Genomic DNA, 22,483 nt, shown 5'->3' with positions numbered 1-22,483 from the left:
TTGCTCCTCTGGGACCTGGATGACTCAACACAATTAATGGAACTATAAATTGTGCTCTCTATCAGAAAGGAAGGAGAGGGAGATTATCCAGCCATCAGCTCATGTTTTTAAGCTTAAGCACATATGGGTAATGAGGCAGAACAATTATCCGAAGCACAACAAGAAGTCCACCTCAGGACTGTTCAAAAAAATAAATAAATTGGAGTGTCCTAGTCACATACAAATGCTGTGTAAACCGCTCATGCTCAAAAAATCCCTTAAATGTAGCTAAATTAAAGCAATTCTGCTAAGAAAATTGGACCAAAATTCCTCCACAGCAGTGTCATTGTCAATTACTGCACATGCACAAATCCAGTTGCTGCTGCCAAGGATGGCACAATCAGGGGACAATTACTTTTTCACCCAAGGCCAAATTTAGTTGGGTATTTTGTTTTCCTTCAGTATATGATGCTTAGTGCTTTGGAAACATCAATTTATATTTTAATAGCTGGCTACACAACAATTTGCCCAAGATTTTGCTGGGTTATGTGGCTGTACCTATTTAAAGAGGAGTTTCTTTGCAAGTAATATTAAGAAGTATTGTGTTCATTAAATCTTTATATTATATTTCCAGAGTGACATGCTGCTTCCCATGTCGTTAGTGATTATGCTCAATAAGTGATAAAGATTTCTGATGACCTTACACAAGTTTTGCTATGGATTTTGGTGGAATTATCCCAGATTTGAAATTCAGTTATTTTGCCTGAACATCAACAAACTGCGCGCTGTGACATTAATAGTCAATAAAACAACATTACACATGGTGAACAAAAGCAAAAGTGCCTGACCTGAAAATCCAGACAAATGCATCTGCTCTTGTTTGCAATGTTTATACGTCAGGATGTATTCTCTTGAATATTTTCTAGGCAACCAAAGTAATAGTAAAATTGTATTTAAATATCTAGTTTGATGTTGCATTCTTGTAAATGTGCCTATTGCTGTATTAGCTGCAACTTTTAGCATAGACATGAGAGAGGGCTATGGCAACATCTGAATCTACTCAGGTGTAATAGCAGATTAACATTCCAGATGAGAGTAGTGGATCGGGTCAGTAAGTAGCAGTGGTGGATCTGCTGCAAGAGCTATTTATTGATTCTGTGGCAAATATTTGACTTAAACGCAGTAATGTAAAAAGAATAACACCAATATATTTCATGTGCATCACTTGGTTTCCATGGAGGCTCGACACAGGCAGGTGGGCAAGCATTGTTGAAAGGGGAACAGGAATCCATTTCATCCTCAGGACAAGATAAGAGTTATATTATTTCATCCTGTATTTTGTATTTTGATTGTTTATGTTCCTCTGAAAGTGTTTAGATACCAGAATCAAGATCAACACAACAGCAGATTTTTGTCCAAAGAACTCCTGAAGCAAAACGGATTGCGGTTCGCTTTTTGAGACTTTGAAAAAGTCTGCTTAAAACTATAGTTTCTGCCTAAAAAAATAAGGAAATATGCAATACAAAGGAGCTGAGTGGGGAAGTTATGAGGGAGAGAGAGGTCAATTGTGTCGCAGTGGTTTTTCTGTTAATCTAATGGGCAGCTGGAGATGGAAACACTATTAAATGCTTGTGATAAATTCTATTAATAAAAAATATTTTTTTTCCTTCTATTTGAACAGAATATTTTCGAGGAATATCTCACTGTTGTTCAGTTAGAAATTAATTTCACCTGTGTTATACGTTCTGCTTTTAGGTTGCTTGTAGAGGGTCAAGTCAACATCCCGTCTCCCCCTTTGAGATAAGCAAAATAAAAACCAAACATCGTGGCGTGTCCTAATCTGCTTTGTGATCCCTTTTTTTTCTCTCCTGTCTTCTCTCTTTTCACCATTCTGTCAGTTTGTCTTCCCATTTAGCATCCTGCGAGTCCCGTTAAATGATTAGTAAGCCCACAAGTGAATATATGCAAAGCCTCTTCCACTCCATCAGCGGCTTAGTGAGGAGAGAGCTTAAACACCTTGCTAAATCCCTGTCACACACATTCCTGTAAAGGTGCTCTGTAAAGTGAGCTAATATGGCAAATGCAGCATTTTTAGCTGTCCAACCACCAAACTCTGAGGTGATGTTGGGATTCTTGTCTGAAACACTTGAAACTTTAGATTTTTTCTTTTGTCCCAGAACACATTTCCATCCTTCCAGGTGACTGGATCAGATAATATTATTTCTGAAGGTTCAGCTAATCAAAGTCTCCTATTGAGTTTCAAATCCTCTTTGCTGGTGGGGTTTCCGGAGTCAGATTAGGACTAGACAAAATGTGACCAAGCAGTCATCCCAGCACCAAGACCGCTCTGTAAGACACCGTACAGATATGGGTCTTTCACTTGCAGTGTCTGTGTGTATGTATCGGTGTACAAGCTGCAAAGAAGCCCCGGTGTGAGCATCAGCAGACACGGGGATAAGAAACTAAAGCTGTGATACATGCTGCTCTGTGTTATGGGCAGAGAAAGTGTCAAGAACCTCAGTGTGTTTCAGCTGCAGCGAAAACCTTTGTTCTTGGTGTTTAACTTCCACTGCCTGTGTGTGTGTGTGCGCTCTCAATCCGGAGTAAAGCACATAGTGAGAGCAAACTTTGTGTCGACGTCTTTGCATGAAATAATGAACATGCTTCTGCTTTGACTAAGAAGGTCTGCAATCTAATCTAGTCAGTGTAGCCAAATCACTGTGGTGTCTCTGTTTGCACTGCTGCACTATAGCTCCTCTGTGTATTGCAAACACAGACAGCTGCAACGTTTTTGGCAGAGCACACATAGATTTCTATTGCTGACCCCTAAGGCTGCTTCTTAGAATGCAGTGCACCTCCCCCACCAACAACCACGATCACTTTGGTTTTTTTCTCTTTTCCATCTTATTATACTTATTTGCACTTGCTCAATGTATTAAACATTGGAAGGAAATGCTTAGAGCAAATTAATTAACTAATTAATTAACTACATGCAAAACTCATACTTACTCAAATCTGTCAAACAAATATGGATTTACAGAAAAAAAATAATAATTTTGGGTCAACATGAGTTCATGTAAATGTGCAGATTTACATGAACACATTTATTTTTTAAACTCAACCTATGATATTAACAGCTATTTGCACAACAAATAATTGTTCCAAGAAAGTTATAGCAGACTGTATTGTATGAATGAAGTCTAAACTTGAAATGTGCAGTGGAAAATTTACAGCACTCCTGTAAATTAGGCTGAGTTACGATCCGTTTAAGAACTAGCTTTTAAGGTGAACAAAATATCCATTCATCTGTCTGTCCTTCCGTCCATCCAAGCTTATTTGGGATTAGGCACATACAAGAAATCCAGACTTCCAACTCTTCATCTTTTATTGCGAGATTTCAAATATGGATAGCCCCTCTAGCAAGTTCTGGTTCCGCCTCGGGGGTCTCATCCCAAACGGGCGTGCACAAAAAATCTGCAGCAGGAAGTTCTGGGTTTTTTTTCCCTTCTTTTTCCATATTTAGTAACATTGCTACATACTTGAATGGATTTTGCTTTTTTCAATAGACCAAAATAAAAAAGCCAATTATTGTGAAGTCAAAGGAATATCATACATTTTCTTTTTTTTTCTTCTTCTTTTTTTGTGAAGAATACGAATAGCGTGGTTCATGTGTTTATTGAACCTCCATGAATCAATATGTTTAAATCTTTCTTCATTGGATTTAGTTCTGGACTCAAACTTGGCCATCCCATCATGAACAGAGCCTGTAATGGATTTTTGTTTTTCCATCTATTAATTTGATGGATCTTTCCATTAAGTCTGACCCTTTCATCTTTTAATCGTAACTGTACAACATAAAACTGCCACCACTTTGTCTGGGGAGTTCAGGGTGATGTGCAGTTTGTTTTCTGCTATGTAGACCCTTGTAGGCCAAAAAGTTCAGCTTTGATCTTCTATGACCAGAGCACAGATTAATGTAACGGTCACATTTTTTGGATAATCTATGCATGCATAGGGATTACATGCAAAGTCCATTCAGAAAGACCCTAGGCTGGGATTTGAACCTTCTTGATGCATGGCAACATTGCCACCAGCTGTGTCACTTTGCAGCCCATATGTTGCCTTATTTGATCAAATCCTATTAAAAAACAATTAACTTTTGTCCCTGACAAAATGGGAAAAATTCAAGTAGTGTAAAACCTTTTGTAAAGCACTTTATAACAACTTTGATGACTTATTCATTTATCTTAAAAGTATAAAGTACATAATAGGAAGACTAGTGCACTACTTGAACCTTATTGACCTCAGAAAGTGAGAGTTTTATCTCAGTGGTAAGTATTTTGGACCTTAACTACATGAGTTAAGAGTTGCTTATTCAGGTATGCTGTAAAGAAATTCACTGCCGATACAATAATCACTACCATGCATTGCTCTGTGATCCTCGGTTCTATTTGCCTACAAAGTAATAACAAGAGACATCCCACCAAGAAAAATTCTGCCTTGTTGAATGGCAGCATTGATGTAACAGAAGAGATACCTGCTGAGGAGATGACCAGACTGAAAGCATCGAGGCTTTTCTCTCATTGATTTGTTTTGTATATCTGCTTTGTTCTGCTCATGAGGGTCAGGATGAGAGGCGTGCTACATACCCTCCACAGGTTGCCAGTCCATTATCAAGCCAGCACAGAGAAACACAAGACTAACGACCATGTCCATTCATGCTTGCGCACACTGTCGGTGTAGGATCTGCTACTAATTTAATATTTCTGTTGTACTGGATCAGTGTACCTGGAGAAAACCCACACATGCTCAAAGAGAACATGCAAACTCAAGATTCAAACCTAACACCTGAGGCATCAGGAAGGCTCCTCACAATGCGATTTGGTGTAGTCTAACAGTTAGCACAGTTTTATCAACCTTCACCACATGTAATTCAAAAGAGGAGAAAAAAAAGATGTTGCATAGTAGTGTTAGTTATTTAGACAATCTGTTCTTTTTGTTTTTGGACAAAATGAAGAGGAGCCCCTGATAACAGCATGCTTGAAATGCTTTGACTTCTCATTAGCACACTGTATTGGCTGGAGCAATGATGCCTGTCATATTTCATAGTGGATCATTTCATTTGTTTCCTTCAACCTAGACTATTATGCAGATAATAGCTAACTGCTACCATCATGGATAGCTTTTATCCTTCCTCTTCAAATGGAACATGCCCGGCTTTCAATGCAGAAAAAGTTATCTATTTTGGCTGCTTATTCTGTTCTTGGTGTCATATTTGCTCACACTGTCATCTAATTTACATACAATTCTTTGCCATTGTATTCATATTGCTTACATTTTTGTATGTTACAATCACAGATCTTTTTGTGTTTTATTGTAATTTTTATGTGATAGATGGACACGGAAAGGGATTTTTTTTTTCCATTTTTACTTGCAAAGAAAAATGTGTGGTTGCAATATGTAGTTAGCTCTTAAGGCAATGTTCTTCTTTGCTGAAGACCTAAAAGCATACTCACAGCTGATGCTGCCACTCCCTCTTTTACAATTTATACGGTGTGTTTAGAGTGATATGCTGTCCTAGTTTTTTTTGGGTTTTTTTTCTGCCACACATATTTTGATGTCATCTGACCATTTTATCATCTTCAATATGTTTGCTGTTCCACTTACATGCCGTGGAAAATTAGAAACAGACATTTTAATTTTTAATGACTTATTTTCTCCATAATTTTTTCTTACCGTTCTTCCTAGAACAGCGACAGCAGCTGTCAGTAGCTCCTCCTACCTGAGTTGTGGATCTTTGTTGCTCCTCCAGAGTTAGTAGCAATAATTTTCTGATAATTTCATTTACCAACATTCCATTAAAGATGTTGAAAGAATTACTGTATTTACACTGAGATGGATAAAATAACACCTGAATTCAGCCACTTGCCGCTGAAAGCAGACACAGAAATGCCTGCTTTTAATATAATAAAATACCAAAGACAGTTCAAGGGGTCTAGGTTAATATTATGTCAAATATTAGCATATATGCAAGTTTATTGTACCAAGCTAAAGAACAGATTTCATTGCAAACATTCCTTTTATTTTTTTAATGCACTAAATTTGTCAACTTGAGTGCGTGTGTGTGTATACTCTTCAGTGTCGGTGTTGTTGTCCCAGGCTAATTGAGCAATTCGATCGTGGGAGCAGTAGTGTTTAAGGTCATGGAGCAGCGTGCTCCCATGGCTCTGTCAGAAAGATGCTGCTTTCATAATTACTCTGCTTTTATCTGTAGCGCAGCTAAAATGACTTCCAGACAAATGCACACAGAAAGCACAAACAAGCTGGAATACTGAAGAGTGGAATATTTAGATATTGCAAACTAACGCCCACGTTCAGCTGCATGCGTGAACAATTGCTTGCACACTAACACTTCCCCAACAATTTAAAGTCCTTTAATTTTATAGATGAGGCATTTTTGAAACCTCTTTCATGAACAATTGAATTCAGTCATGCATGATGAGAATGCCTGTTGGGTCTTTCTGTCTGCACATATTCGTGTGTAGGCGACTGTGTTTTATCAGACCGAGCAGCTTTTATCGCCGAACAACAATTTTAGATTAGATGTGATTGCTTGGTTCACATAACATGCAACACTTTCATTTCTCAGCTATTTCAATGCTGATCCAAAAACCAGCGGCCCAGTGTGGGTATTTGCACAGGCACGCATATGTCACTTTCAGAATCTGTGTGTGCGTGTGTGCACATGCACGCTTGCATGTTTGTGTGCATGTGCTTGCATGCCTGACTGCACATGTAACTTGAACAAACGCCAACACTGGTGGCCCTGTCTGTTTGTTTCACGCAGAAGTTCTGTGAATGTGTGCCCAGCTCCTCTCAACTCAAACATCGCTGGTCAGACTCAGAAACCGCCAGGGAGACTCCGGCCAAGGTAAGGCCCAGTCTCCACGTCGCACATAGTTCTGGTTGGAAAGCTACATGCATTTATTATGGACATGAATATTGAACACAGTTTGGGGCTTAGAATCATGTATCTCTTTAATTGTGGCATGATCACACAAAAAATGGCTTCAACATGCTTGCACAGGTTTGAACTTATCACAATTTATAAATATGTGTGTGTGTGTGTGAGATTTAATTTGGATGCACGTTTTGAAACCTACACATTGCCTATAGTTTTTGGAGCCATTGATAATATCAATTCAGTTTGGAATAAACAAATCAAGTTTCTGAAATTACTCTGTTAAAAAATTGTAGACTATGCTTAAAAGCCTAGTCCATACCAGCAAACTGAAAAAAATTGGATTAGATTATTAATTTAATTATAGCTATTGATTGATGACAATAACTGTTTGATTAAAGTTACTATTCAACATTTAAAAATATACCTCTACAATTATTCAAATCTACCTTTCCGGCTGAGTTATAGTTGAACATTTATTCTGGACGCATATGTTGGTGCAGTATTCTCCAAAAATGAAAACTCATTTTTGGAGTTATATCAACACTCGTACAGATGAACCTGCTCTGCAAGAATAACTTTTAAACCAGCCATTTTAATAACACAACATAACATACATAACATACAATAGGTGTATGACTTGCAGGGGTGCGGACGGCACAATTGGCACGCACAGCTTTTATGTCCAGTTCAGTGTGTTGGTTGACTATAAAACTAGTTTTAAAGGTTCATGGTATTGTGACATTCTTGCCCTTGCTAAGTGACTTTTAGTGAATGTTTTTCAGATCCTTAATTATGTTATTAAGGATCTTACGGAACATAAAATATTATGTTCTGTAAGTTCTCAGAGAAAACCAAACACGAATAAAAAAAAAAAAAGCACATCGTTTGAGAAGCTGAAATGAGAAAATGTTATATCTTAAAAGGGAATGATTAACGTAGAAAAAAACTAAATCAAGTAAACTTATTCTCAGCCCTGCGATGTTCTCAGCCCTTGTATTCAAACAGTATTCAAACAGATAAAATGCAGCATGATGTGGAATGAATCCCTTCATTGTTCCATGTATTCTTTTTTATTGTTGGTATATATTCCTCCCCTTTCCTTCCAGTAAAAAAGGAGGCACTCAATGAAAAGTGACTGGCTCAGGTGCAAAGGAGATTAGCTATCACTGACAATTGGTTCTCATCACAATCCGCTTCCTGGCTGCATGCCGGCAGTGTGAAGGATTATTTCATATTACACTTTACATTTTGTCAGTGAGCAGCGGCGGTGACGTGACCTCAGGTTGAGTACTCAGATACATACAGGCATTAGATGGATAAGGCCCTGCAGATTTCCTGAACTCTGTGATGGGATGGGAGGAAGAAAAGGGGATTTGATTATATGAGAGATTTGGTGACAAATGTGGGTTGAATGCAAATGTAAAAGTGTAGCTTAAAATGCAGGCGCATGAAAACTGGAGGAAAAGCTCCCTTTTACGAGTTTAATGTTTGAATATGTTTAGCTTCCTTCACAGTTTGAAGAAAATCTTCATATTTTTTTGAGTGGTTTGTTTTTTGGTTTTGTGTATTTGGGCAAAATTTAGTGTCTTGCCAAAGTTTTCACACCTGCAATCTTTTCCCAGTTACATCATTGTATAATAATCATTGTATAATTTAATGCAATTCGCAGTCTGCTTAAATGTGACCAGTTGTCACTCCTGAAAAAAGTAAGGATGTGAAATTCATTATTTAGCTGTGACAGGAATGGATGTTACTATTTTATCATATCACCATCTTTTTCCAATTTATTTATTTTTTCTAATATACGTTAGGACAGTGTTTCCCAAACTTTTTCTCCTGCGCCCCCCTCAATGGTTTCCAAACATTTTCTGCCCCCCTATGGATTACAAATTGCGTCTGGTTCAACGACGTGTGGGAAGGAGTGGGAGGGGGGAGAGAGGATTCTTAGAGCAGAGGTTCCCAAACTGTGGGGCGCGCCCCCTGGGGGTGGGGGGTTGGGGGGGCGTGCCATTGCAGGGGAGGGGGGGGCGGGAAGCCATCTGGATGAAAAAAAAAAACATGAACACTGTATGCGCTGGGTTTTTACCTTAAAATGGCCAACTCTCTGTTATTCCTATGTCAATTTGATACAGTAGGGGCTTCCACACTTCCCATATCTGTGTCCTCTGTCACTTTTATCAGCAGTTAAAACTGTTTCATCCGTTACATGTGGTAACTTGTTTTTCCGAGCCGCCTTTAAACACAACATGAACGCTACGTGCTGGATATGTATCTGTGCGGCAGTGAAGGAAACCTGCTGCTGCTGTGCAGAGCTACGCAGGTGCGTTAGAATCATGGCAGCAAACCAGCAAAAACACAAAGAACTTTTCACAGTTTTCCCCCCAAACTAACTGACTGAGTTGAGTAAAGTTGATGGATGCAGGTAAAGTTAGCTAAAAGATGATTAGCTAATATCAATACATCACCTTAAGCTTGTAGGCTACCGATGTTGTTGTCTATGTACAGCTACGTACATTCATTTTGCCCCCAAAAAAGTCGACCCCCCCACCTCCCGGGGCAGGGACAGGGAGTCTCTAAGAATCAAGAATCCTCTCTCCCCCCTCCAAGACCCTCCCACATGTCGTTCAACCAGACAGCCATTTGTAATCCATATGGGGGGCCCAGAAAAGGTTTGGAAACCACTGTCTTAGAGCGCGCCCCACAGTTTGGGAACCTCTGCATTAGGATATGCTCACTGAATGCAAATTAAATTAAATTAAATTATTAGCTGTATTAGTCACAAAAACAATTCATGCTGCCAGTTTCACTTAATGTTTCGAGCATTTTTCATGCATAGGTGAGTGAAGTATGTGGATGGCCTAAGTTATTACTGAGTCATTCCTACTGTAGTTGAGTCAGAGTTGTATTGTTTCTGTATTACTGGTGGACATGTGATGCACATAAGGGTGTGAGAACTGTGATGCTGCGATTTTAAACATGCCAAATAGACCAAAGCCAGCGATCTGATATATATAGTGATCAAATAGGTTTTTCACATTGTCAAATCTTAAGTGACGGTGGTGTGTTATTTTTCTATCAAATGATGTCATCCTATGCCATTGATGTTTAAAGGACAAATACACAATGACGTGACAGAGATAATTTGGATGGCTTGTATTATGTTAATTTCAGTTCACAACTATACTGAAATTAACATAAAATCCAGATAAAATAAATAATTCAGTTTGTGGCTAAAGCATTAAAAAAAATGGGTCAAAACTTCTTTAAGGTACATTAGAAAAACTAACTGTTGAAAGCTTATTTTGTACCACTTTAAAGTCTTATCTAACAAAGGTCTGCCAGTTCTCATGTGTGACGGGACGAGTCATTTCCATAGAGATTAATTTTCTCTGATTCTCCTTTTTCAAAAACTGTCCATCAGACTCCCCCAGCTATCCCCACAAATCCCTCTGAGACCAGAGGAAATCTAAAAGTCAACTACCAATTACAGACTGGCCTAATGCAGCAGGAGACATTTTTTAAAAAGTAACAAATAAAAATCTGTGTTAAGAGCTTTCCGGCATCACAGTCTCTGTCATTACTGAGCAGCTCTGAAGAAGAGTTTAGACACTATGAATTCTGTGGGGACATGAAGCTTCCTGCTGCTGCATTTTATTTTTCATTGACCATCAAACTGATAAAGCAGCAGAAAAATTGTGTGCTTCTTGCGTTTTTCTATTTCGTTGTTTGACTTCATGTCAATCTGCCTTCGCAAAAAAAAAAAAACACACAAAAAAAACACTCTCTTGTAGTAGTTAAGGTCTCAACAATCTCTTCAAACTGCTGCATCATGTCATCTTTACACTCAGACCAGTTTCCAACCATTTCATTTGTTACAATTTTGGATATCATGTAAATTTACTATGAATGAATAATGAATGAGCTTAGTTTCTTTTCAAAGATTTTTCACCCATAAAAGTCATCCCTGAAGTCATATTTGAAAGCTTCCTATTATGCGTTTTAATTACATTTTACTGATGTGTGACCTCCAGCAGCATTGCAGCACCCTGACATAATCCATCTCGGTAAATACCTCATAAAATAACCAAAGTATTTTCAAGCAGGGTTTCTCCGCAAAGAGAGAATGTGAGATGAAGTTGGAGTCAGATACTCGGTATTGGGTGGATGGCTGGGTCAACAAAACATTGAGTTTGAAGACATGGGGGCACTGTTTGGGGTAATTAGGAGTGTGTGGTACAGCGTGTGAACAAAGATGCAGTGTAGCACAGAAGATGAAAAAAAGAGAGGAGGAGATAACAGAGAAAAGTTGCTTAGTGTAAAAATAAGGCTATGTTTTAGCTGAAAGCAAAAGCACTGAAAATGCAGGGTGATAAACTAAACGGGAACTGACATGGAAGAAAAAAGGTGAAACAAGGAGGTCAAAAAAGTGACAACACAGCTGAAAAGGAGACGGAGTAAACTTGGAGCCGATACAAAAATGGTGCCATTTCATCGACTTCAAAGGTCAAAGGTAAAGTCTTAGATTCACATCTTGCTAGAAGTGTAAAAAAGATTTCTGGCAGAAATTATTGCAGTTAAAAGGGTATATTTTGGAGCCACTTGCACAATGTGGGGGTCGGATGAACTACCTACCAAGCTCCCCACAAATTCTAAATTAAGGCATAAGACATAAGATTTTTTTTTATTTGTCATTATGTTTCTCGAACAGAACAAAATTGCAGTGGTACTCTGTGATAAATTCGATTCACTGTGAAAAAAAAAAAAGCTGTATAATAAGGCATTGTTGAGCAGTAGCTCTCATGATTCAATATTCTAAAAATGGAGATGTCAGCAATGCAAGCCTCTTACTGTTAGGACACCTAAGACGTTTATCTTTTTTCATGTTAACAGTCAGTACACTGGTAATGAATATTCAGTGATGGGTTCCACTAATGTCTTGGCCTGCTGGCAACAGAGCTCTGGGAAACTGTTTTAATGTCATATTGCTGTCGTTCTGCAGAGTGTTCCCATTATGCGCATAATATATACCGTGTCTATGCTGATACACGTACAAATATTTAAAATCTCGGAGCTGCTACGGGTTTAAAATGCATGCTGAGATTTCTTCATGATGTCGCGGTTCACATGTAAAGTGAGATCTGGGAACCAAAGGATGCTATGTTCAACTAATTCCCGCTGTATGATGATTTGTTGGGGTTGGTTTATTTTTTTCTGTTCTTCATTTTTGTTCAGTGTGTGTATCTGCTGACTGGTTCTGATGCAAGTGTTTGGCAGGGAGTGCATGTTCTGATTGTGCTCGTACATAAAATACCAGACATTTAAATTGAGTGGGCAACCCTGGTGCATCGACGCAGTGCAGGGTTTGTTTTATTTGCATGTACTGAATATCATTAGTCAAGAGTAACAACTTTCAGAAAGATGAAATATGATTTACCATTCTGGTTTGACATTTACATACCATGAGCATGAGTTTTCTAGTATAATTAAACTTTCAATGACATGTTTCAAATGTTCTACATCCAGGCTGAAAATATTTTTCACCAATCTTTGATATTTTAAACAAGATTTATGTGCATAAGTTTATTGGATTTTTTTTTTTCTTGTTCAAGCTGTGTGTACAGGCTGAAATTATATACATACATGTCCACCAATGTTTAGATAAATGCTTCTTAGCAAGTTTCAGGAAAAAATAAGTTTCCTTTTAGCAATTCACAAGAATCTGGTTCATTGGTAAATGCTGGTGTTGAGTCTGTGAAAAGCCATTTGTAATTTATATTTTTGCCTCAGATCTAATGCCTATACAATCCAATGTAGATGAGTTTGTTGTGGCATAGATGTGCCAGGAAAAGACAAAACTAACATGAAAATACAGCAAGGTGCCCGCAGGCCGACGCGTCTGTACTCACCGCCATAACCGATGACTGTTGCTTTGACTGTAATGCTTTGGAAAAGTTTTTGGTAAACCCAAAGGAAATATTGCCACATGAAGAGTAAATAATGCATTTTCCTACATTAATTTGAGCTTTTATGGTTATTAAATGGGAAAGATCTTAAAAAAAAGATAAATAAAAAAAAAAGCCAATACTGATGTTTATCGAAGAAGAATAAATACTTTTTGTCTCCACCATAGTGTCTTGCAACTTTTGTTTTTATGGATTTAGACTTTTGTGGAAAAAGTATGTTTGGGTCATTTAATCTGCTACTATGCAGCTATTTGTTTATTTTGCAAAGTGGGCTAGAATCCATATTCTTGCACTTCGCTCTCATCTTTTCAACTGTACAGACAGTCTTGTTTTTCCCTTTTTTTTCATAGTGGTCTCATATTTAGTTTCTTCCCTTTGGCAATGAAATCTTGCCTGTGCCACTAGCTGTAAAACTAGTCTAAAGCATGATCTAGTGTAAACTCCTTTGGGCTTTAAAGTAGGACACGGCTGTTTTTTATTCAAGTCTGCGTCTCAAGTCATGTCTGCAACCATAGCTGTTTTAACAGTGGTCTTAAAAAATACATTTTCTGAAATGCAATAATTTATTTTTATTAATTTTTTTGAGAACTGCAAACAAGAAATTCTGCTGTTGAGCAGAATTTCTTCTGTTAAGTTTTATGAAGGGTCATAAAACTTAACAGATTTTTCTAAAGATTTCTGTTTAATTTTTCTGGACGTCTGAAAGCATCTTTCTCTAAATGTTTGTATTTATTTTCTCTCCAGATTGCATGGCCTCCACTAATCCTGCTACCTGCTCTTTCTTTATTAAATTGTGACCTGAAAAAAGCCTCCATCAGAAAATGTTTTTTGCTCTTATGTTGAAAAGACTTTTTCATCTTTAATTCTTCCAATTGGTTCTGGTCTGTTGCGCTGTGATAAAACGAATAAATATTAAAATATCTTGTTAAAATATCTTGTTAAAATACTTGCGTAAAATAGTCTTAATTATTTTTTCATGCGTTTTATGAGTTGGCATTTTAACAAATCACACTCAGAAGGGTATCACATATGATTAAGTGTCTCCAAACTCCAAACAACCAGTGTGGGTATTGAATAAATCTCTATGCCTACTGATGGAGCATTATGCTCGTTCAGGCCACATGACCCCCTTTTGGTGCAACATATAGGCTACATGGTTGGTCTGAGGAGAACTTTAAAATGGGCTTGATTTGTTAGGAAAACACCCCCACATGTCAAGGGTATTTACATCCTTTTATGGTCCGTGCCCATAGACTGTGTGTAAACAAAGTTTAGCAGGAACTTCCCCTGCTGAGGATAATTGATTCTCTTAACTTTAAAGGAATCATAAAGCGCTTTCATAAAGCAGGCCATTAGTCCTCTATTAGCCGGGGTTCAGTGTGCTTCCTCAGCCAATTTCCATATTAATGTAGTCGCTCTCATGCTCTCGTAAAAACAGAAAACAAACATGCTTGCATGCATCAGCCCACATATTTTCATATGGGACATCCTCTGGTGTGGAAAAAGAAACGGTAAAAAGACCAATTCCTGATTCATTACGAGGAAGATGTGGGGGAGTTGCGCATTGTTTATCATGCATAATGGGCTCTTGTGCTAGTCTGCTATCTGTTCCTATTTCTCCTGATGTGGGTGAAAAATTTTACTGTGACTTTATTCTCCTCCCTATAATTTATTTAATGCTGGCTTTGTTTACAGTTTGGCTTTTCTCAGTCAAGGATTCTGCGATTTGGTTGTTCAGCTACAACCTTCCTGAGCCTCATTTTCACCTTAATAAAGAGTTTCCGTTTTACAGTAGCCTGCAAAAGTGTTGAGTTTTTTTATGTGTTTTTTGCGATTTTATGTGTGCATTTGTAAAAATCATCTTCCTCTCCTCAATTATCTACCACCTGAACTCAAGTTTCAGTCTAGTTGAGGACCGTGTTGGTTGTATCATCGAAAAAATAAATAAATCATCGAGGGTTGTGGTTTTAATATGACAAAAACATAAAATTGTCAGTTCTGGCATTTTGTCTGGCATCTGAAAACATGGATGCTGACTAGAGCAGTTTTTCCCATGTCTTAAACCATTATCGATTTTTCACTTTGCACTTCGCAAGAGCAAATTTGATGGCATGTGATGCATCTAAACAAAAAACATATTTGAAAAGCTTCTTTTTAGAGATGCTAAACTCTTGTTGAGACTACAACAAAAGCAGTAGTTGAAGGACTCGACATTATTTCACCAGACAAATGTTAAATTTTTTCGCCTTTGTGAAACTCATTTCATAGGGGTTTGGAATTTGATTATTCTGAGTGTGCATCTTTGCAACGGTGAATGAAAGTCATCTTTTTTTTTTTTTTAAAAGGCTTTTCTTATGATTTAATATTTTTGTGTTGTCCTAACATTCTTGTCTCTCCTTCTTCCAGAGGATGAGCTGCAGCTACCAGCTCTGCACCATCCTGCTCTTCGTGGCCGTGCTGTTGGCCGTCACCGTAACCGGCACCATCCTTTTCATGAACCACTACCAGGCCCCGCCCATGTCTGACGGCCTACCCCACATTTCCACCAATCAGGATGAAGCAAACGCCCTGGTCACCGTGGAGAGGGGCGACGGCTCTCGTATCAACATCTTCATCGACCCCAACTGTCCCGACTATAACAGCAACTTCATGCGGCTGGAGGGTGTGCAGACCTCACTGCTCCACTCGCTGACTGACCACGACTCTGACCTTAAGTCGTTCAAAGGTCAGGACAGGGCCCTGCTGGTCAGTCTGGCCGAGGAGGTGGCCAAGCTGTCAGCCCATGCGGGACAGCTGAAGATGGACTATGAGTCTCTGCGCCGGGGGCAGAGCAACCTTGGTCAGAATCTGAATACTCTACAGACAGAACAAGGACGCCTCATACAGGTAGGACACCTATACACCAGAGAAGGAAACACTCTGTAGTTTCAACTTAGATCTATGCACTAAAGAGTTGATACACTTGTTAGTCTCCTGGCCTGAGTCCTAAGGCCAGGAGATTCCTGGCCTAATAAGTGTCTCTGGTGTGTGAGCTATAGATTGCCACACTTACACTGCTGCTCCTGTTTTTCTGGGAAAGGGATGCGCTTGATTATTAAATAGTCAAGTTGGTATATTATGGGTTGTCAACGCTTATTGGTTTAATGAGAAAATTGTCATTTCACTTAGTAGAGACTTATGACTGTGATTTATGGGAGAAAAACTTTAGTTGGTCTTGCCCATCAGAGATTTGAGACTTGTCTGGAACTTGGAAAAATGATTTGGGAACATCTTTGCTATATCCCCACAAATCAAAATACATGCAAATACATCAAAATACATTACGTTGTGCACGTACTTTGTAGTAATATCCCAACACAAAGAAAATATTACATTTTTTAAACTTAGTTGAACCAGACAATAAAACTGAAAAGCAACTGTTAAAGCAGCAATTTATCTGAAACTACTTCACACCCTGCAGTTTAATATTAATTACGTCAGCATTTAATTGGAAACATTTGAGACATAAACACAAGAAAAGCAAACGATGCATTTGACAAAGGATGCTTTTTTTTCTTTTCTTAACCATTTTTGAAGAGGTATTGGACAAAGCTCTGAACAAAACCAAAACTCTTTTGAACAGAAGAATATCTATTGAGCTAGATAACATATTATAGCAGTCGAAACACAAAAAGCTGGAGACCAGTTTAATCTTTGACCGAATGTCAGCTTTCACCAGCTTAGTTTTCCTTGTATTCCTAACTGACCTAGAAAAAGTTTAGTCTTATTTAATATCAGACGCTAACGAAAAAGGATGTCTATTTTTTTTTACAGTATAAATATGTGGTGTAAGTTTTAATACTGAACAGTACCTCAATGAAAGGAGAAAATAAGTGTATTCATGTTCTAGAAAGTTTGTGGTTTGGCAGCAGGTAGCACTGTTGCCTTGCAGCAAGAAGTTCCTGGTTCAAATCCCAGCTTGAATGGAGTTTGCATGATCCCCCACTGTGGGAACTCTGGGTTCCTCCCACAGTCCAAAAACATGACTTGTTAGGTAAATTGATTTTTATAAGTTTGTTTTGTTGTTAGTTAAAAAAAAAATAAACTGAGAGGTTTTTTTATTTTTATTTTGCTGCTCCTGCCCTTGTCCTTTGTGGTGACTGCTGATAAAAAAAAAAAAAAAAAAAAAAAAAACTTAAGTTACCACTAACCATTCTCGGCTCAATTCAATTCTTTAAGTACTATACAGAGGAGCTCTGAGGTGCCGGATGTAAAATGCTTATCGATGCATATTGATTGTGAGGCCACCTTAAGATGTGTGACAGCCTATTGCTCTGGAGCATTTTCTGTGGGTTTATTTGCCTTCCTTTCTCCTCTCTGCAAACTCAAAACATGATCGTTCCCTGAGTCAATGCCAAGTCGAGCATGTCCGTTTCGTTTTACACCGCGATTGCCCGGCTGCAACAAAATTAAAGCACAAATTTCTCCGGGCTGGTGTTCCTCTTAATGTAACTCTCCCGGCCTTGCATTCCAAGGGGGAGAAATCACTGGGTAAGAAATGTCCATCATGTTTGAAGAAAACCCTACAACTCGCGGAATAATTAGGTAAGATAACATAATGCTTCCCGAGATGGATGCAGTCATAATTAAAATCCCTTTAGTTTTGTACTGTCCAGACTGATTTATTGATGACACATATCCTGAATGTCTGTGGTGATTTTTCATGCTACATGCTCCTTTAATCCTGTCATATCAGCTAAGGCCTGTGCTCTATCACAAATAGATAGAATGGTGTAGGTGGCACCTTGTTGCCAGCCGTGCATCTGAAGCAATTGAATTAATTTGCCAATTGTTTCTTAAAACCAGAGCTTTATAATCAGTTCATGTAGAAAAGCTTAAAGGTTGGTTTGTAGGCAAACGAGTTTGTACAGCGGTAAAAGCAGTGAGCTACTTTTAATTTGTGGAATGGTGCAGGTGGCATGGGGCAGTGGGCAGGGTGTGTTGAGGTGGCACCGGTAGCAGCTTAGATGCTCCAGGTGATTGATTTGCTCTGCGGAAGCGAGGCATGTGGTGCGCACATCCGCTGTTTCAGCTTGACACCATGGTGTGACTGTGTGATCTATGGGATACCTGTGGCCAAGAGTTCTGATTTATAGGATGACACACTGCTGAATGTGCTACGCACTGCAGCCCTCTTTCTTACAAAAAAAACAAAAAATAAACCTCACCCTGCCTTGTAGGGATAAGCCCGTCCACATTCCCCTGAGGTGTGTGGGAGAATCTGATTGCAGTAGGTTTGGGGGGAAATGTGCTTTTATTATTTAAAAACAGACATATTCATCTTTCATAGCAAGAGAAGTGTGCTGACATATTTGCGAATGGATAAATCACTCTGATGATTAAAAAAATATTCCAGCTGAGGCTTGGATCACAGAGTGATACACAAGGGCAGCCATGTTTTTTTAAGACCAGTTGGTAATTTTGTTTACTTCTTAAAGTTAAACCATAACAGTGCTGATTGACTGAAACATGTAAAATACCTCTTTCTTTTGTTTTATGTTTACATTTTCTAATACTCCATTGCTGCTTTACACATTAACCTACCAAACTGTAATTACAAAATTTCAATCCATAAATATTTGAGCTTTTATTGGTGAAGACTGTTTGAACTTATTTTTTGTAAAAAATTGTTAATTGTTTTATTTGACGTTTGTTAAGTTCGTCACCCAAACATGTGCCATTGTTAAATACAGATAAAGAACTAACAGCCTTGACAGTGAATGCAGCACTTAAGGTGGTATGTGTGTCTGCTAGACAGAAACTCTTTGTTGATTACTCTGAATTGAACTCTAATGACATTTACATCCATTGAAAGCTTTGTTAAATAATAGATTATAAGAGACATGGCCTAAACCTCTTCAAATAGCGAATAAATAAGTCCATGCATTTTTCTTTAAATAGAGTTATTTCTTTGTGTCATTTAAAAACTCACTTAAAAGCTCCTTTTCAGTCTGATACAAATATATATCTTGGATAATCCAATTACATTTTAAAATTTGTTAGCAAAATCATTGTTAGTAACTAGTTATGATCAGACTGACTTATAGTGTTAGCTCAGAAATATTTTTATTAAATTAAAATAGCCATAGGTAGCAGTTTATCTTCAACAGGTAGGCCATCGAGAGAAACTGGAACCACTTTAAGGTCTTGTTTAGAGCATTTAATTAGCTCTACATTCTTAAGGTAATGAAAAATTAATAATAAATAATACAGACTTTGCGGTATTCTGATTTAGTAATGTAATTATATTAGTTGTGTTACCACCTCCACACCACTAGAGGCAGCAGCAAGCCCGAAAAGATGCGACTAAGTAGCAGATTTAGAGGTACACCGAAAGCTACAGAATTTGGTAAAAACTGTGAGCTTTGCTGAAGTAAATAAAGACACAAGTTCAAATCCATGCTGAGAGTGGAGCTCCTTCAATCAGKGCTCCTCCGCAGCTCTGATTGGCTAAGCAATGTAACGTGATCCTCTGCAGCAAGTGATGGCAAAGCGSKGSGCGTCATCACGACTTTACACAAGTGTGTCTTTACCTCCGCGGYAGAAGCTCTGCCGAACCCCTGAGACCGACTCACCGAACCCCTGGGATTCGATCGAACCCAGGTTAAGAACCACTGATCTAAACAAACGGGCATAAATGTGACCCAGACAAGTTATCTGTATTCTAAACTCAGTTCTCTGCTTCTCAATTTTTGCTGCAATGATGACCAAATAATAATGTTTCTCAATTTCAGCCCATATATTGTGCTGTACTCTGTATGCACTGATAAAGATTTTTCCTCTCAGGATGCCAAAGTTAACACAAAAACCGCTTAACATCCAAAATAACCCTCCTAATGGTGCCTAGCCCTGAATCGTACATCCTTCATTCCAGTACACACACTCTACAAAATTGGGATACATCAAAATGCAAACTTGAAAGTCATGGTGGGATTTGTTCCAAAAATGTAAAATGCTTTTTTGACACCAACATACAAGATAAAACGGGAAACTACAGTTTTGGTATCCGCCAAAGTACCACTTAGTTTTCTAAGGTAAGTCTTTTTTTCTGATAGCTCTGTCAGTAAGCAATCATGTCCTGTGCCCAAACAATACTAAATTCATTTTAAAAAGAGGAGGAAACTGAGGTCTAAACTCACCGAGAACCAACTTCTCATTCTTTGATGATGTGCAGCGATGCACACAGTCTGACTTCAAAATCACTTCGCAGAGGCAAAGGCTGCAAGGAGGAGCATGACTTACTGATTTCCTTGAACTGCAGGTCACAGTTTAAACTGAATAATGTGCCTGAGGATTATTAATGTTTTAAACAAGTGGCACTTGCAACCCCTGCTAAGGATCTGGGGGCAAACTGCTGGTATGCGAGAAAACCATATTGCCTCAAGACACTCATTTTTTCCAGGCACAAGTCCTCTGTGCGCTTGCGAAAATTGTGCTTGTTGCAAGGTCTCGGCCAAGGATATGATACAAACAACTTCAAAAACTCAGTGGAAAAAAATGGGTAATAAGAAAGCTCAAATTTGTAAACATGAATGGGTGACTTCAAAAGATTCAGCAGCTCTGGTCCAAAGGAAAAAAAAAATATCAAGACTTACTGGAAGTGTACATATGTAGAGTGACAATCCATTACAAAATAACATAACAGGAACTACAAATCTTCATATTGCCACCACTATTATTTGCTCAGTTTATTGTTTCTAATTGTATTGTCAAATCTATTTCATTTTCTTCTTTTTCTTTTTTCATTTTTATTTACAGTTCCTATCAGTCATTTCCTTTATTTCCCAGTATGAAATATGATGACTTATAGGTTTCTTGATAGCCGATGCATTGTTTGTTTCATCTGCTTGGGATCTATGCATTTTGTCCCCAAGGTCCTCTGGGTACTCTGACTTTCTCCCACAGTCCAAAAACATAATTAACTGGCCCATCTAAATTGTCCTTATCAGGGAAAGTGTCTATGTGTGGCTGTTTGATGGATGAATGAATAGATATTATGTGCTTTTGAATAGTGTTTTGCCCAATATTACACTGAGACCTTTTTAATCAAAGCAAGAAGCCTTACACATGATGTGCACACTTATGAATCAGATTCGTAGGATTGTAAATCCTACAAATCCCTAGACTGAAAATATATCCTTTCCTTCAGATGGTGTTCAGTTCACAGCCTGAAAGATAGGTGTAAAAGTGCAGAGGATATATCACTGTTAATGGGAACCACAGTTCTGCAGGCAAAGTTTTGTGCGAGTGTTGAAAAAAAAAATTGGAGTCTTGTGCGAAGAGGCAGAGGCTGGAACATTTGCTTTCCACTGAATTAAAGAACATACTTTAAGATTTCTTGATCAGCATCTTAAAGTGATGGCAGAACAATTTCAATCATTCAAGGTCCGATCTCAGACCTGACATGTACTGTCGGATAGTACAGCTGTGTGCTTATGTGAGGGTGGTGGACGGTAGAACATTGGCTCAAACCGACTCGAACACAAAGCAGCTCTGTCCAACTATGGGAGGAGCAAATTAAAAGTGCAAATTGCAGTGTAAAAATTTCAGAGTCGAATTTAAATATAAAAATTGAAGGCAGCATGCGTGGAGCATTCTAATGAAGGGGATTAATGTATAGAGTAATTGCTGTCTCTCTTCTTTCTCTCTAAAACCCTTTTTAATCTGCTTCCGTGTTGTAATGTGTTTGAAATTTAGCGCTGTGTGTTTTTCTACTATCTTTGTTCTTACGTCTGACCACGCCCACAGCCAATCAGTGAACAGGAGCTAAGCTTGCATCACCCAGGTTAAGCTGGCCCTACTGCAAAGCAGCGACAGAAAAAGCAGGGACCGGCTCGGAAAAACTGAAAAACTGCAAACGCTCATAATGCAAACTGAGTAGAGTAGAGCCGGGTCCATTAGAAAAGGAGTAATAGTGGTTCAGTGATGCAGGAAGGTTGAAGAAGTTTTATATAAAATATTTTATAACAACTATCTTAATAGAGTGTATATTAATTGTATATTCAAGAAAGAATTTGATGTATATTGTGTTCGCATCCACCTGAATATTATGTAATTGCGACCCTGTATTCATTGTTCCACGTACTCTGAAATGAAGCCATGCTTTGCTGCATTTTACAATGAAGTAAAGTGTGAAGTGGTCGGGATGAGGATCAGTGCCTCCAAATCAGAGGCCATAGACTTGAGTCAGAAAAGAGTAGAGTGCCTTCTCCAAGTGGAGGAGTTTAAGTATCGGGATCGAATCAGGGAAAAATGGAGCAGGAGGTCAACAGATGGACTGGCACAGCGTCTGCCGTGAAGTGGGCGTTGTATTGGTCTGTCGTGGTGAAGAGAGAGCTGAGTCAAAATGCCAAGCTCTCGATTTACCGGTCGAGCTACGTTCCTACCCTCATCTATGGTCATGAGCTTTGGGTCATGACCGAAAGAACGAGGTCAAACAAACGGAGGGAGGGAGGGAGGGAGGGAGGGAGAGAGGGAGGGAGGGAGGATGGATGGATGGATGGATGGATGGATGGATGGATGGATGGATGGATGGATG

The 22,483-nt window shown here is 38.5% G+C and overlaps 1 protein-coding gene across 1 annotated transcript in view; it reads left to right on the top strand.

The window, feature by feature from the left end:
* The window catches only part of fibcd1b (fibrinogen C domain containing 1b), a 125,565-nt gene that overhangs the window by 13,597 nt on the left and 89,485 nt on the right, over positions 1-22,483 (top strand). The window contains exons 2-3 of the mRNA XM_008423804.1: positions 6,827-6,910; positions 15,313-15,792. Coding sequence (XP_008422026.1) covers positions 6,827-6,910; positions 15,313-15,792 — 564 coding nt within the window. The remainder of the gene's footprint in view (positions 1-6,826; positions 6,911-15,312; positions 15,793-22,483) is intronic.

Source organism: Poecilia reticulata, linkage group LG12, assembly GCF_000633615.1.
Source record: "Poecilia reticulata strain Guanapo linkage group LG12, Guppy_female_1.0+MT, whole genome shotgun sequence".
NCBI lineage: Eukaryota > Metazoa > Chordata > Actinopteri > Cyprinodontiformes > Poeciliidae > Poecilia > Poecilia reticulata.
Note: the sequence above shows the minus strand (reverse complement) of the source record. Positions and strands in the feature narration are given on the sequence as shown.